The sequence below is a fragment of the Anser anser genome (genome assembly GCF_964211835.1).
Source record: "Anser anser genome assembly, chromosome: 3".
Taxonomy (NCBI): domain Eukaryota; kingdom Metazoa; phylum Chordata; class Aves; order Anseriformes; family Anatidae; genus Anser; species Anser anser.
This window is the reverse complement of record NC_139722.1, coordinates 82,762,664-82,780,764: the sequence shown is the minus strand read 5'-3', so window position 1 is coordinate 82,780,764 and position 18,101 is coordinate 82,762,664. Positions and strand designations below refer to the sequence as shown.

Genomic DNA, 18,101 nt, shown 5'->3' with positions numbered 1-18,101 from the left:
TCCCCAAATGCCGTCTTTTGAACGAAGCAATTTAGAAAGCTGGTTTGGAATACTAATTTTCACTCCAAAAATAAGAAAAAAAAAAAAAAAGAAAGAAAAAGAACCCTCTAATACATCCCATATATTATAGTTTCAGCTTCATTTAACATACTGCTGCTTTTAAAAGTTGTCACATAGAGGAAGCAAGAACAACAATAATTAAAACCTATGCAACACATTTTCCTCTGCAAAGGTTGTAAATTCCTGAAGTCAAAAGTGTAGGAGGATTAGCCACTACTACTACGTTCCATTTCATTAGTTCTAATTAATGCCAAGTGGAACCATGTGCCGTTATTATCCCATTTATTACATGCCACTGCAGCCTGAGGCTTCTAAGCCCCTTTGAATAACTTAAACACAGAAGAGTGATTCTGAATCAACAGATGCTCCATGTGCTCGCTCAGTGTTTCAGCCTTTATCAGCGTGCCAAGAGGTTTCACTCCCAGGTGTTACAAAAAGGAGGCAGCAGACCAGAGAGACTGCATTGGCTCTACCGGATGCTTAGTTTTCAGTAAACAACAACAACAGAACCAAAAGAGCAAGAACGAGACAGGCTATAAACAAACAAGGCTGGGATGACACCCCGATTCATCTTCAGAAGGGAAGGAGACAGGCACTGGCTACCCACGTACGCTGCTGCACACCAAAACAGCCTTTTACCACAGCTCTGATACTGCTGTAGTCACAAAGGTCTCTCCCTCCTCCGGTACAACACTCTCTGGAGCACGGCCGTTCCCTCTGCTAACTCCGCACAGCCCAGCAGTGAAATGCGTCAGGAGGGAAGCGAATCTGCACACGCCCTTACGCCGCATGAAAACAACAGATGCTGTATTTGCAAGAATGAATGGAAAGGAAGCAGACCTGATGAAATGCAGCCAGGAAAGAAGGAATATGCATTAACTGTCTTACAAACAGTGCCATACAATCCTTAACTGGAAGGAGCCTGGACGCATCAGTGTGGCAAACCCCTCTGCAAGAGCATGCTTTGATACCCTCTTCGTCCAGGTCAACATTTGGCTGACGGAAGGTAACTCCAGATCCACCTCCTGAAACAACCAGGAATTTATTTTCCAAGCTGCTACTCGAATGCTCTGTTCGTGCCACTACTCCCAGCAGACCAGGCAAAGGAAGTGCAGCACGAGGAAACACGTCTGCACCTAAGGTCACCGAGCAAAGAAGGCAAAACATAGAGACACGGGCAAGGAGAAGCCAGGGAACTCACGCTCATCCTTTAACCACCTCCCGCCTGGAAAGGGCTTTGCCTCTGCAAAGTTACGGATAAACACTGTAATGATTTTGCCAGGGGTTTGTTAGGAGGACTTGACGTTTTAGCCCAGGAAGGGTAATTCCACGCCTTTAAAAACACAAGTTCTGGTTTCAGTCCTTCACTCTAGTGATGAAGCAGTGCCTCCATGTCACACCAAACCTCTCATCTGTCAAAACTACAGCTTCCATAGCATGTGCTTGTTACCGAGGTCTCTGAAGGTCCCCAGTGAAACTCTTACATGCCATTACCCAAGAATCAACAATAGGAATTCAACATTTTAAAAAAATAATAATTAAATTTCAACCAATTTGTATAGATGAAATATAAAGGACAAAAAGCATTTTTTATTCACACTATGACTGCAAAACAAAAACAAAATAAAAAAACCTGCTTTATGACCAAAGCCAGTTTTAAGTCACTTTTGGATCACTTTTAAGACTGAAAAACAATTTAAAATGGAAGCCTCCTAGGTTAGCTGAAGAATGATGGTTTCTAACAATTATAACTCAAATTTTAATAATGCTTAATAATTTCCTTCTCATCAAATTATTGTTCTTAATTAGCAATAAACTAATTCATTATTAAATTAGCTTTTGAAGTTATTCTGAATAAAGAAATTTGTTCCCAGTCATTTTTGACTACATTTTAATTTTTTGCCATTGCTACCCAGAATCCAGTTTTCCTCCTCTAACCATGCAGATAGTGAAAAAGGGCTTTGGAACTCACTGCCCCAATTTTCAATAAACTAGGATTCCTCAAAAAAGCTTGTACTGTTTGCAAATCCAGCAATGTAATTAACAACTCTATTCACTATGAAAAACGATCAAGACTAGTTGACCATTCAGCTTGTGAAGAACATCAAAGTTCATTTGAAGCAACCATGTGAAAGATTTATTCCCACACGTCTTTCTACCTTGGTTTAAAACACCCAGGATAAAATCAGGGAAGATGGCTGATCTGTATTTTACATCTGGAAGTGAGTGATGCCACTTTTTGTTTGAACCATTCTTCTATGCTGATACGGTTCATTGGTCCTCTGTTAACCTTTCTGGGAGACTTGTCCAAAAGAAAATAAAAACAACCCCCCACAAATCCCACCCCAGTTTTCAGCATGAATCCTGGACCTATTCAAGCCAACAGCAGCCACTCTGACAACAATGGATACGTCTGTGCTAGAAAATTCAATTTGAGGGATGCTTCTGGGCATTGGTCCTTGATTTCTGCCATAAATTGCAAGACCAGTCCTTGGACATGATTTGGGAGGCAGCACGGCTGATGAATCTGAGTTAGGGTGCAGGTATAGGGGCACATTATGGAGAAGAAGGATTTGAGTTTTCTGCTATTACTAACACATCTGTGATTATGATGCCTTAAAAGATGCTGCTATCTAGACAGGCAGCTCTCTGTATTCCAGCTACAGATCTGAAGATTGCATTTTATGACTTTTAGGATTACTTTCCCATATTCATGAGAAACCTGATCTAAAACACAAAGCGCACCTGTGTGAGGTCTTTTGCTTTTAATTTAATTTTGATAAAATCTCACTAGAGACAAGTGTCAGTAAGACTTTTAAATAAGAGAACTACTTCTGTGGGAAGTAGAACTGTGGATACAGTAATTTCTGCTTTGTTTACTTGATAAAATGAATTGACATACATTGACTCTGCAGTGTGAAATTGAATTCCAATGTTTATATAGAAGAGTATCATGAAGCAGGTTTCTCACTGCCAGAAACAAATTTCACAGACTGGTAAAACCTGTACATAATAAGGTATGAATTTCACATGAGTTTATCAACAAATAAAGGAGATCTCCTGGGTCTTTATTTATTTGTTTATTTATTTATTTATTTTTTACTGAACTTTGGGCAATTTTAGTCTTGCTGTGAGGAAGAAAAATGAAGGTCTCAAAACTCTGAGAGATTTAGTTACATATTTGCATTTTATTGCCTAAATAATCTATTAAGAAAAAACCAACACTACTACACATCACATTTATCATACTCAAAAATGCCTACAACTGTCTATGGGTATACCTAAACAGATACAAGGCACTTCAGTAGTTTTATGGATATAATACTGATGACCTTACAAGATCAGCAAAAGGCATAATACAACAGCTACCCTGCAGCTTCTGTTTTCAGTGAACTTTAAAGGGCAGAAAATCTTTTGAGTCTTGAGCTGAAGGTATAGAAAAGTCTTCAGACTGAAAGAGGTATCTCTGCCTGGCACTTCTTCCACTGGATCTAATTAGAAATAGGTTAGAATCAGTCTGGACAAGATTAAAGCTGTATGGTGAGAGACTGCAATGTTTATAAGCTTGAAAAATACCTCTGTACTGATATGGAAGGAAAAGATGCTACACCTAGCTCAGGACAGAATTTCCTGTTGGAAACAGTCTTTTTGTTGTTTTTGTTGTTGTTGTTTATTTTTTATTTTCACATTTTTAGAGTTTCTCTTTTACTTTCAGGAAAAAAAATCCATTTACAAAAAGATATTTTTCTTGTACTGTCTAGTTAACGAATAAAACATGTTTTCAAGTGCAAGCTGCCTACTTGACTCCCAGACAGTATATGCCTGTATGCAGTCTGTAAGAATTTTTGAAACTTAAGGTACTACAGAAATGTACAGCTTTCTAATTAGATAACACAATAGTGACCCCCGCTCTCAATATAGTAAACGTGGGTCATGAATTCAGAAGATAATACGGGAAAGTCATTAAACTGCATTAAAAAAAAAGAAAATGTAACTTTAGAGATCAAAAGTGAAACAAAATTGTTTACATATATCTGACAATACACTAGAAAGAGGCTTTCAGAAATTTTCATAATTTGTTCAAAAATTCTACTGACAATGTCTTTGGTCTGAACTCATTGCCTGAATTTTGGAGACTAGACCTGCCAAAATGGACTTTAAAAATGTACAAGATTATTAATTTTAACTCCATGTTTGCTAAGGAATTGATCTGTAAAATAATGAATCACTTGATATATTCAGGGATCTCAGTGAGTACCAATGGTCTTCTTGTTTGAACTCCAAAATAAAAGGACCATCTCTCTCTAGCCCTAGCCCAATAAATGTTAATACTATATGTCATGTTGAATTGCTTTGAAAGGTTACATGAAGGAAGTCCAGAAGGCGGCACAAACTCTTTCTACCAACTTTGACTTGAAAGACAAATTAATGTCTTGTATCTGTTCTAAACACTAATTAGAAAGACAAGCTCTTCCTATATTGTGCACATTTCAACTAAGTCAGCCCACTTCACCAAACCCACTTCTGTATTTCTGAGGTTGTGGCAAAAATCCCATAGGGTCAAAATAAGAGGAGAATTTAACGTCACACAAGAGTCCATTTTTCTTGCTCAACTTTTTATTTTTTGAGAATGACTAAAAACAATAATTTTATGCTCCTTTAATCTAGTTTAACTGAAAGAAACTAATGATTAGTGTCCCAAATTTAGACAACTTTCCCAAACGTAAACAACTTTCTCACTGAAAAGATGTTAATTCATAGCACTGACTCAGCCAGATGTGTTTCTGTTGCTGAATAATTATGTCAGAAAGTTTTGTTTCATTCTGAGGTTTTTAGAAGTATGGTGAAACAAAATCCAGACATTTCAGGCATAATTTTAATTTGGTAGTCCCATCGCTCAAAAATGATTGTCTAGAGATATCACATTCAATTTACTGCAGAATAGTGACTTCAGCATTTTATTGGCAAATTTGAATAGCTATTTTGCAGTTATTGTTAGATCTGCTCAGCCTGAAAGTGTTCAATTCATTTTACTTCACATACAAATATCTAGTAAGTGCACTACAGTGTCTGAAAATAAATAGTTGAACAAGCAGTTAGGGAAAAAAAAAAAAGAAACAGCGGGAAATAATACTACTAAGGAAAGTACTTCAGTTTAACTGTTCTTTGTTACTTGCATTTTCTATGTAGCTGACAATCGTGAAAACTTTTTAAAATCTAAGAAGTGTTTAGAAACTCAGACTTTAATTCCTTCGGGTGCTTACTGATGGCTGACTTCTTGCACCTTTGTTTTTTTAAGAAAACAAAGATTTTTTTAAAAATAAACTTTTCTTAAATGTCACGTATAATTTCGTATGCACTACCAGATAATCACAGCTAAACAGGTCAAACCAGGAAACTCAGTAGTTTGTACACAGATAGGAGCATTAATACTTTAGGATGTGGTTCCACTTACCTTTACAGTTATAGGCATCCACCTCTGAGCCGAACAGACTCTGTGCAGTTAATGCAGGAAAAATGCCCCATCAAAGGACCCTTCAACAGAGCTTATATATTTTAGTTGTTGGCCTTAGAATGAGATGAAGTAAGCTCTGGGAGTACCTACTGTCCTCCACCCATTACACAGCACATCTAAATCTGGTTTGGTGAGTCCCAACCTCAGTGCTCACTTCATGCAATCATAAATTGATACCCATAACAACTGTTTTATAAGTCCCTTTCATCCACGCATTAGTCTATAAATATTCTGGTCTATCCTGCTATTTTGATTCAGATTAGGCCCCACTACATGTATACATATATATATATATATAACGTATACATATATATAATGAAACTTCTGACGAGAAGTGACTGGGTTAAAGAAAATGTTTATAAGCACAGAAAAGAGATTAGCTGTTGGCAAGAGGTGTAATCACTTCCCACACTTACCTATCAAAATTCACTCTTAAACATCAAAAGACAGTTAATGGTATGTGTATGTAAACCTTAAATAATCCCCTAAGCGAACCCAGACACTGGCTGCAATGCAGCCTTTATATTCAAACACATGAAACAAACCAAAAAAAAAAGGTTGTGAAACATTAAATGTTCAACTCCTTCCACACTGAAGAGCCATAGACGCACCAGCTGTAACTGCATCTGCTTGAATTAAACCTCTTTCAGACTCACTAAATCCATTTGGGGGGCTGAAAAAAGCAGCTAACGTGTCTTGAATTTACCTCTGCACCTGGTGTTGGTGGCAAGGTGCTGGCGGGGGGCTGCAGGGCCTCTGTGAGACAAGATGGCAATGCCTCTGAGGAAATGTAATTAAGAAAGGGCAAAACTCTGCACGACAGTACTGTCCAGAGCAGGTGGACATTTCCTGCTGGACCATGCCCTATGGAGAGCCCGTGCTGGAGTGTGAGGAGGACAGGTTGGCAGTGAGGAGCTGCTGTGGACTGGCCAGAGCCCCCACTAGCTGCAGCCCAGGATGGTTGCTCTTTGGGTGGCTGAGGCTTAAAATTACCTCCCACATGCTATGGCTCCATTTGGTACAAAACACACAATTAATCGGTGTTTAACACAAACAGGGTTTATTGTTATGCTCCTGCTATCCAGGAAAGGCTCTTTGTGTGATTTGACAGCTGCAGCTCTTTGATGCCAGCATCCAAAGGTACAGGTTGCTGGTTTAGGGTCTTGGCGCGCTACATGGAGACCGGCAGCTCTCTTTATAATGCCTACCTGTACGTAAGCACCAGGGCAGAACGCAGACAGCTACGTACCTGCTACAGATTACAGCAACATCTAACGTAACAAACAGCAGCACAGGTGAAGCTGCTGATTTTGACTTTTAACTGAAATTTCTCATGGCTTAAAATGCAACTTACTGCTAGTGATCTTTCTGCATCACTGTGAACAACCACGCAGACAGCTGGGCTGATGAGCACAAACAGAAAGAAGCACTCACTGCAAGGATACGCTCCCGGCCCTGGCTGGGGCAGATCATCAGCATGCCTTGGTAATATAACACACCTTTACAGCTGTCTGAAAACCTGCAAGCCTCTCTGTTGCAAATCACTTGCAGCGTGGCTTTCTGTGCAACTGAAGCTAAAGTTCTATGTTTAATTTGGGATTCAATTAGCGTCCAAAAAATCAGTTTTGGAAAAAACAGCTCAGCAATTTATTTCCCCTATTAACATCTTAAAATATGTTTGAATGTGTACATAAATGAAAAAAGTTAAACTTTTTTTTTTTTTGGGGGGGGGAGGAAGGAAGGAGAAGGGAGGAGGAGGACAAAAAGAAAGAAATGGTATGTAGGAAGAAAAATTTAATGAGTTATTAGTTACCAACACTTTCTAAAAATAAATACTGTCCCCCCAGAGTTAAATTAAGAACTGCCATTTAAAATAACCAGTCATCTTACAAAATTAAAAATAATAATAATAAAAAAAAAGCTACCTATCTCCACTATATTTTACAAAGTGCCCTTCAGGAAATGACAGCTGCAGAATCACTAGTGGATAATGCAGCCAACATAAGTAACAATTAGAGTTAATGCAGGTGTGTAAGTTAACAGCTTGCTCTGCTTCTGAAACACACAGGCAAATGAATGAGACACGCTTGGAAAAAAAAAATCTATAGCAGAAAATGGACATGGCATGGCTGTCAGGCTCAAGGACAGCATACTATGTGGTAGATACAGAAACAAAACCATGAACTCTCTGCAGACAATATCCCTCTGCACTAGGGATGTCCAGGCTTCACCATGTATGCAAGCGTGATGGTGGAGGTAAAACGAGGAATGTTTTGATGTCTGTGGACCTCTAGGGGGCACGTATCATCTACACATAGTTTGCTCTCCAGGAAGAACACTGCCTTGCTTTGCTTTTGCTGGAAAAAAGTAGCAGCGTTCATCTCTGGCAATCTGAAAACAGTACTGCCAGTAAGAATGGTATTTATTTAAACTGGTAAGTTATGGTTCTTTCTTCATTTTTGGAAAACCAAGAGTAAAAAAAAAAAATCAAAACTTAAATTAAGCCAGACAGAAAAAAAACGTATGTTGTACACATATATATGTATAAGGCCCTGTATAAGGTACCAGCTGAATGGGGTTCTATATATTGTGATATACTGACATTTTGTAATGACAACAACCCTAATTTCAAACCCTTGTGTAGTGCCATGTTTCGTCATCAAACTCACAATTTAATCAACAAATCAGATTCTCAAAATTACAAGGTATACTATGTCATCCCAATGCCAATACTATGCTAAGACTAGACAGACAGCCCAAGGGAAATAAGCCAATGGTCTTCCTATCATGTTTTAACTTTTCTGCTCAGGTAATACAGGTTTGGTTTTGCGTGGAATTTATTTGTTAGTTCTGAGTGACGCAAAAAGCGAGTAACTGATTACTGCTGAGGGAAGTAAAATTTGTTGTTGATACACATTTACTCAGTTGAAATGATATGAGTAAAATACTGTAAATAACTCCAGAAGTACATTAATTCAGTTGCTGATATATGAGATTAAGCTCTGATGAGATCTATACACACAATATCTATGGAAGAGAACCTGCCAGGATAGAACCAGAAGCCATGAGCACTGGATGTAGGCTTTGACCTCTACCAGCAATATCATAAGAACAGGCACTTCTGGCTGATCGCTACAATCAGTCCTGTGCTGCAGTACTGCTTTACTATTCCATGATTTTACATGTCATTATAGTAATGGAAGTGCTGTCATCCAGATAAAACGTAGAAGTAGACATTTCCTTTGAGAACCGATAGTAAGCCCATCAGCATTTTCTAGCTTGGATAATGATACTTTTGGGGTATATGCATTTCTTTCTCGATTTCAATTCAAATCAAAGATTGGTAGTATTTTTTTCTATACATTCATATGCAACACTCACAGTAAAAGTGATGTGCCTTAAAGCCTCATGATTCTGTTTTTCCTGTGTATACTGTTTTCAGTGATGCTCTGTGAAGCAAACAAAATGATTTTTTTTTTGTTTTTGTTTTTTGTTTGTTTGTTTGGTTGGTTGGTTGGTTTGGTAGATGACATAAGTGGAGGTGATTTAGATTTTTAAGTATTCAAGAAAAATAGGATTCCTCAGAAACTGGGAGAGGATTCACAACTGTTCTCTTTGCCTTTATAGGCAGCGTATCCTGAGAGCCCACCTTCCTCTTTGATGAAAGCTTAGCCATATTAGGCCAATCTCAAAGTGATGTGAAAAACTGCTGGCAGCAATACTATAATTTTCAAGTACCTAGTTTTTAAGCTTTGTACAAAAAGAAAAAAAAAATGTCTTTAAGCCAATAACCAAATTTGAAGTTAAGAAGCAAAATCTCCAGGACAGATTGGCAAGGATTATTGGTTTTAATTTTGTTTATTAATGCCTTTCCCTGGAATGTGGGGTATGATGCATTACAACTGTGATTTATTAACATATTTTTTGCTTCTATAGGCGCTCAACCTATTGGCAATGGCTTTCATTTCTTATACTCTCTTCCGAAGACATCTTGTAATTGTGCCTTTTGCCCTTTGACTGTAAGTTACATGTAACATCTTCAGTGGCCCCCAGAAGCACATGAGCAGAATGTTTTGTCAACCTTCTGAACTAGACATTTACTGAAAAATTGCAGTGTTGGAGAACAAGCCTTTAAAAACACAGGTGCTTCCATCCCTATGGCACACAATCACATTAGCTTTATGTTTCTGCTGAAGCAATGCAATTCAAGACTTAATAACAGTATTAAATTGCATAATTAATTTAGCGGCATTAAAGCACACCAAGATGTATTGAGACAATTAAGATCTTTAGCAGCACTGCCTTGCGATGGTTGCTGCCTCTGGAAGGCAACACAATATTAGCATACAAGCAGCCCAACCAAGGGTTGTCACTGGGATAAGATTTAAATTACTTAATAAAGACTTTACATAGAAAAATTCTGTGATCATCTTCACAAGTTCATGAGATGAGTAATGTCCTGATTTATTACAAGTGATATTACAGAAATTATGTATCTTGCTGACATTACAGCAAATGAGACATGAAGTGCAGCTATTTTCTAAATGCAATACAAAACATAATGTCAAAGCTGGAGTTAAAACCCCCAAAGCTAAGCTCAAATTAGTCTTGCATTAGTATAATGAAATGCCAGTGCAGAATACCCAACAGAACTTCTCGTGTTTTTTTATTTAGTCATTATTATTGTTTATTTTATTTCTTTTTTTTTTTTTTTTTTGGCTTCTGGCAGAAAATGGGCCAATACGGGTAACTTATGAGTGAACTCACTTCAGGAAGAATGACACCTCTCCAGTGCTACAAAAATGATAACTGTATCAATTCTTAAAAACAAGTACATCTTTTCCTTCAGCATTTTCCCTATGGCTCAATTTCTCTGAGACCTTAGAAATGGCCTTAAGAAAGCTACTGATACTACATAACTATTTATTTAGTCTTAGGTGAATCAGCCCTTGCAGCAGCCTCCATGACCACAGGAAAAAGCCCAATGGCTAACTTAGATTAAACATTCAACATCTTGACACATAAACTTTAGGCAAGCTGGACTGCACCCAGAACTATGTCAAGAGACAGAATAAAATCCTGCCTTTTCCTTCCATTAAGCAGTGTTATGGTCAAGATCTGAAAAATTTCCAAGCCAGCAAATGCCACCCTCTTCACAGTCATTTGAAAATGGTCTGAAACCTGTTGACTGCTGAACTCAACTTCTAATGCTTACATAAAGTCTGCCAAAGCAGCACAGCTAACTCCATAATTTCTATATTTCTACTTGATTTGTCTGACTGTTTTTAGGTTGATATTTCTGAAAGAAAATCTAAGCATTAAGGATGTGCAATGGGAAAACAAGTTTGATGTCACATACAGGAATTTTGTAGTTTTCTATAATACCCCTCCCAATCTTTATAAACATATGCTAATGGGGAAAATAGTTGGTTTCATGATTCATACGTAAACTCTGGCTTTGCCAGGAATACTACCAAGGAACGTATGTTGTCAAACTGAGCCCTAAAGCGGGGTGGTTAGGAAAGTGTAGCTCTGCACATCTACTCCAAATTACTTCATTGTTCCAAAAGTAATCATCCCTTGACCTCATCCATAGAAAAGTGTCTGTACTTGCATTGATCAGCCTATTGTGAGAGCACAAAGCTATGATACCACCCATTCAGCACCATTCATGCCACCTGTCTATAAGCATAGGGGTCTTAGTGGCCCTACAGACATCTTTTCCTCCTCTGTAAACCTTGTTACAGCATAGCTCAGCTCCCACAGGCACTAGGGCAATAATTCCTGCCTGTTTTTTAAACAGTGCTGCCAGCCAAGTAAAAATGCTGCTTACGGACAAAAGACAAGCTGCTTCAACTTGGATTGTTATCTTTTTCCTATAGTTATTCATCTCTTTAAAAAAAAATAAATTGTATGTGCTTTTTTACGGTTTAATAACCAGGTCATAATCTTGATCTATATTAAGACAATGAAAATAAAATCCAAATTCAACCCCCATGAAGTGAAAAAAAAAAAAAAGATAGAGAAGCAAGCATTCCTAATTGCCCAATATTGGTCCTATTCTGGAAGACAGCTGGCAAAGCACTAATAAAACTGTTTCTGATTTCATATATTCCTTTAAGTAGTACAGTTATAAGGAAGCTGATTTAACAGGAATATCATTTCAAACAAGAGGCTCGTTATATTTTAATAGCTAGTCATTCTGAAGGCTTTCAGTCTTCCTAACTTTCAGCTGTTAAATTCCATCAGCAAACTTTCTTCCCTACTATATATTTACCAACAAGTGAAATTTCCAAGCCCATACTACATGTATGGTTATAGAATATAAAAATAGCTCTTTCTCAGCCCAGTGAACAAAGGGAACAAGTGGGAACATTTTAATAAGTCTGTAAATCCAAAAAGTGGTGTGAAATTACAAAACCTGAGTGTTGATGTCTCAAACAGTATTACAGATGCATTAGATGAGATAATGTCATCTATTTAAAAGGATTCCACTGTGTTTTTAAAAGGAAAGAAAGCAGAATAAGGGAATACAAGATGGGTAAGAGTAAGGGTCCAGCAATGCAAGCTCCCAGGAGGATAAGCCTTTGTCCAGGTGGAATCTTCTTATTTCAGGTAGAGAGAGTGGCTCTTGGCCATATGCTTGCAAATTTAAATGAGATGCATTTCAAAGCGGTGTTAGCAGAGAGATTTGCTCTGGTACAGAGAACAGAATTTTATACCGATGTGTCTTTCAAAATTGCTTTTAATTAAAATAAGCCTATCTTTTCACAATTGTATAGCATTCAAATGACTTGGTAAACTCACAACGCTCTCTCCAGTAAATCAATTTGCAACCTGTCTGTGGTGGTTTATTTTAGACAAGACCTCTTCTCTTGGATTTTATACTTTAGGATCCTATACTCTAATGAAGAAGCATGTACCAAGGTGCACTCTGGCAGGCGAATGGAAGTTCCTATTCTGAATACATCTTTCACAGTTTGTTCCTGATCCTTGTAAAGGTGCAACTGTATCTACTTACTAAATGATACGTCAGATTTGGTAAATTCTACACCAAGATCACTAAACAGCCTTTAACTTTACTGTGAGGTTACTAGAAAAACACCTCTTCATCATCAACGTACTCTGTTGCTCTAGAGTGATAGGTTATTGCCTGTATCCTCACCTGCCACCAGAAATCCCAGTTATTAATTAAAGCTGTTCCAACTCAGCTACTCAACCCAAAGCTCACCTCGGAAGGAAGAGATACATGAAAAAAAGTCACTTTCCTTCATTTATGAATGTGGCTCACTCAAGACGAAGAGTGAAGATCCTTGTTTCTTAAAAGATGATGTAATTCTGCAGTTATGTGTAGCATCTGAGAGTGAATGGAGTACAAATGCTAAAGCTTTCAGGGGAAGCATAAATAAATAAATAAATAAATAGATAAGTAAAATAACCCATTGCCAGCAGCAAAGAGTTTAGCGTGATCCTGAATTTGCATTATACTGCTGGAAGGATTTTGGAGGCTTTATGGAAATACTGCTGCTCCACCAAGCACCCCAGAAGCCGCAGCGCCCTTCTGTAAGTACAGCACAGCTGTTCCACTGGGCTCCTCATGCAGGCCAGTGAGTCTCATACCACGATTGGTAACAGAGGAACCACAGGTGTTTCATCCACTATAAAGGCCTTAAAGATAAATATCCAGTCACACATTTCTTTACTTTTTTTTTTTTTTTTTAAATGAGAATTATACATTCTCCAACCTACTTGAAGGAACTCCTCTAAGAACTTCTATAAGATGGGAAGACTGCTACATGCATGCCATGGGGTGGCACATTCCAGAACACTGTGCTCCCAAGTCATATCAGAAAGATACGTTAGGCTGTAGCTCATTCACCAAAGGAAATTACATTTTTCTTCTGGCAGGGAACTGAGTCCAGATTAATTGTATCTACTAACTTTAATTTGCCTACCTCAGGATCAGAAGATCAGCTACTTTGGAACTCTATATCTGTAAGAATTTAAGTCAAAAGATAAAAAGATCCAAAAAACCTTTTAGAAAATATATAATATTAAGAGTAAAATATAGATACAGATCAAGTAAAAAAGAAAAAAAAGGAAATTTAAACTCTACAACATAGTTATCAGTTATATGGCAAAAGAACTATAGAAAAAGATGGCGTTTAAAAAAAAATACTCCTGAAGTACTCACTAAAGTAATGTAATACAGATAGGAGCAAGACCCATAATGTTATCTTATTTTGCAGATTGAAAACAGACACAAAGATGTAATACAATAATTTGTCCAAGTTTTCAAATGAAGTCAGAGAGGGATGCTAGGAATACTGATGTTTCTTAAATCAGTTTAGTGCTCTAACAAAAATAAATAAATAAATACAAATAAAAATGGTTTAAAAACTAAAATTAATCATGCCTGTTCCAAGGCAAAGGACAACAATTGTAAAGATCAGTTTATTTAAGGTTCCTGTCCTCAAAACAAAGGAAATGTGCCACCTGCTCTCCATCCTAATCTTGGAAATTATGAAGAAAAAAGTAAAAAAAGGACTCAGCCTTCTGGTCACTGTTAAGTAATTCCAGAACATCTGATCAGAGCTGTGGTAACGTGGCAAAATTACAGACCTGAGACTCTGATTAGAAATTGCTTATACCTCAAGTGATGCTGGGGAATGGTCATCCCACCTGACCAGAGAGAATTCTAACTGAAATCTCGTAAGAATTTTTCTAATGAAAAACCTTATTTGCTATTATATGGAAGTCATTTTACTTGCACAGAAAAGAGGAAACAGCAAATTCCTACCTCAGGTTGGCATATCTTCAAATACTAACATTTCAGCAGGGAAAAAAAAAAAAAAAAACATGATCTAGTTTCTCGGAATTCATTATCTGTAACTTCTTATTTTGTCATTGTCACATCAATAAAAAACAACAGTTCCTCTTTACAAGAAGGCATTATTTTTGTTTAAATCAATGTACTGTTAAATCTAGCATTTTAAAGATTACTTTAAGTTCATTTTATTGCTAAAGGAACTGATAAGAGTCTAGCCAGATGTCGTCTTATCATTCCAGGTTATTTCTTCAAGTAGAGCCCCATCAGAAATCAAAAATATTCCAGTTTTGCATGCTTATTCAAATTGAAATGATTATATATATATATATATATTTTAGAGTTTTAGCTATAATCAGGTATTGATACATGCAAAAAACTTGCATTTTGGGAAAAAAAGCATTTTAAAAAGTATTTGTTCAAGTGAGATGTGTTTTTACTGTCATCCTCACTTTTTTTTTCAATGGATTTTAATGTGATACATAAAATTCATCAAGCTTTATCTTTTGATTGTTTGTTTTCCAGCAAATAATTATCACGATAATCTTAACTAAGACAATCATTGACAAAAACCAGAAGGCAGGTATTTGGCAAATAACTGTCAAGTTTACTTCTGTGGTTAGATAACAGCAGTTTAATTTCATTAACAACAAAAAATATATATATGTTCCCTATTTTTGAGTTTCCTGTTAGCATTGTTAACATCCTAGGCTGGTACACTTTTTGCAATCCTGAATATTAAGCATCACATTTACCTGAAGCTGAAACTCTGATATAAAATAACAATGTGGTCTGCTTGTACCGACAGGGAAACATTCTCTTCAGGGTGCCTGCAGCTTTGGACTCAGTAGCAAGATGCGATGTGCAAATCACACCCGAGGGACACTTGAACACTGCATTTAAGACACCAGGAAGCCACCTCATTATGCGAGTAGCTCCAAAGTTCTTCCTGCATTTTAGCCCAACTGCCTGAGGAACTTGTAAAGAACCAGATGTTAGAAAATACCTTGCAGGAACTTGCCATTTTCACCCTGTGATTGTCATCCAAGAAGGAAAAAGAGTGGAGGAGCTCTCTGATGTGACAGAATAGCTGGCAGTCCCTGCAGAGCTGTATCCCGATCAAATGATTTATAAGACCATTTGAAGTAAGAAATAAATATTAACGGGTAACTAATGATGGACAGTATGCTTGCTAACAAAACCTAAACATTTTAGCAAGGGATTAGTATTATTTAATCTTTCACTTAGTTACATAGTTTTGCAGTAACTTTAATGTAACTTGCTTGTTGCCAAAAGATTCTTATTTTCCTTCACTTGTGCCTGCAGATACACATATGGACTGTTCAGAAAATCTCCTACGTGTTGTACAAGCAGGTAATAAACTTAAATGGATAGTCAAACTGACAGACTAACAAAATATTTTGAAAATTCAAGACAATTTATTATTCAGCTATAAGAAATAATACCTATAAAGGTATGGATATTTTAAGAGACACCTCTTTAACTGCACTGTCTCCAACTTTTTTTTCCTCAACTTTCCTAAGATTTAATGAAACCTGATAAAAGTATCTGTTTCTAGGGAGCTGCTTCTCTCCAGCTCATAGATCCAAAATGACCAGTTAGCATAAAATTACTTTAAATTCATTAACTATACAAGAACCTCATTTGCTCATGTTCCTGAGAGGAACATCTATTATAAAAACCAAAAGGTTAGAGTATGCAAATAGCCCATAAAGTAATCAACAAATCCTGTATGGAACTTTTTGTTTTGTGTTTTTCCTTTCCTTTCCAAATTTCTAATCTGGAATAATTAAACCAAATTAAACATCTATAAGAGATCGTTCTGTAGTTTCAGTTGTTGCTTCAACAGAAAGTGTGTATCTTAACACTGTTCTAGCTGTAATCTCCATACTGCTTTTATTGTTACTCTGTAATTGCTCTGAATATCATCAGGTAGGGCAGATAAGCTAAACACAGTGCATTTCCTATCCTAGGAGCATCACTAGAGCATAAGCATCCTCTGTTAGATACTCTTATACCTTACCCAATGTGTATTGGCTCCAGTAGATCCAAGCAGAAGGAGTGTTGTTACATCAAAACCTTGAGGAGATGAATGGAGGAACTCCTTTTGGGCAGAAAGGAAAGCAGCCTGAGCACACCTTGCCTTTGGTAATTTGTCTCATTAGAGATGTACCTGGACTCAAAGGAAGAGACAGTCCATAACCCACCCATGCTCTGACCTTTGAACCAGCACCCCCATCAATATTGTACTCATCATTTCTATAACAGTCAGACAACTTTCCCTGTGAAAGTTTTGTCTTCAAACAATGAATAGTTTGGATCCAAAGCAGTTTTACAATTTTACACTTAATCTAGTAAGAAGTAGCCTACGTGATGATTTAACAAAGCATCTTCCTACCAAGGGTGATAACTGCTTTGGAAGCTTTCCTTATCCAAGCATCCCTGAGATAGTCATTAAACTCTTGCAGCTTAAAGACTACCTCTATATATTTATCAAATCTTATTCCAGCTTTTACAAGATAAGCTGAAAGGATACTACCACTAGTCAGGCTAATGAGTTATGGCAGTCTGAAATGCAGACCACTTTCCTTTATGACAGATTTTTAAATGCAATTTTGAGGGTTATTGTTTGTTTTTCTTTAGCAGGACAAGAAATCATAAAACAAGGGAAGGAAATGGAAAAAGGCAATGTTTTCTAATGAGGCAGTTGAAGTGGTCCTGCAGCTAAAAGAAATATTTTAAGAGGTATTGGAGGGAAAAATTGCTCTCTATTTGTTGTACAAGAGTCAACACAACACATCAGTCAGAATGAATGTAGAAGTCACTGATGATAAAACATGGCTGCTACTCTCGAAAGTACCCACCACAAACAAAAACCACACACACACACACCTTGTTCTACGAATTTGCTTGAGCCTTTGTTAAAAAATCTGGTTTGATATCAGATCCAACATTTTCCCTCTGCAACTTTGTAAAGCTCTGTCTTCTTTCTGTTTTACGGCAAAACCTGAGCAAGTGGGTCTCAGCTGATTTCTGGGTTTGTGATGCGGATCCTCATGGGGAGACCCATTTGCAACAGTCCACCCTTTCCCCTCCCATAATTAAGATATAATATTCAAAGAATGCTTCAAGAAGAAAGCTGCAGTTTGAACCCCACTATATCAAATTTCATGCTATATTTGCAAAGGAAAGAAAGTAGCTTATAATATATAATACAAAGGAAATTAGGAAGTCTGTTTTCTTTCATTTTTCTTTCCCCCTTTGCCTTACTTTCCCTTCCACTTCTATCAACACAATTCAATCTTTCAACTTGATTTTTCTTGAGCTATTTTATTTCCTCTCTCACATTCCCCCTCTCATTCTTTGTATCTTCCGCCTTTTTCCTCCTCTAGCCTGCAGATTCTCCATCTATTTTTTCTTTTATTCCTTCTTTCCTTCTCTCCTTTCTCTCCACCTTTCCTTCTTTCTTTTCTTTTCTTTTCTTCTTTTTCTGGGTCCTTCCAGAGTCCTTCAGCCTCTCCATTTTTATATCCTTCCCTACATAATACTCAGATATTCCCTGTTTCTTTTTTTTATTCCCACTGAAAAATATTTTATAACACTTCAATTGAAAGCTATATAAGCTATTAGCTTTCATACACCTGATAGGGAAGAAGAAAAAAAGAAAAAAGAAAAAAA

The 18,101-nt window shown here is 37.1% G+C and overlaps 1 protein-coding gene across 22 annotated transcripts in view; it reads right to left on the bottom strand.

Annotated features, from left to right (window-relative positions):
• The window catches only part of CHRM3 (cholinergic receptor muscarinic 3), a 282,178-nt gene that overhangs the window by 137,740 nt on the left and 126,337 nt on the right, over positions 1–18,101 (bottom strand). For 4 of the 22 annotated variants that reach the window (XR_014582643.1, XM_083831947.1, XM_083831964.1 and 1 more), the window contains one exon: positions 16,447–16,527. The exons of 13 other annotated variants lie outside the window; for them this stretch is intronic. Coding sequence is in view for 1 of the 9 variants with exons in the window: in XM_083831941.1 (XP_083688067.1) it covers positions 963–1,227 (265 nt within the window). In the remaining 8 variants the exon portion in view is untranslated. Of the gene's footprint in view, positions 1–962; positions 2,816–16,446; positions 16,597–18,101 lie in introns of those variants that run through there. 5 more of the 22 variants (XM_083831945.1, XM_083831948.1, XM_083831942.1 and 2 more) reach the window with 3 other exon arrangements.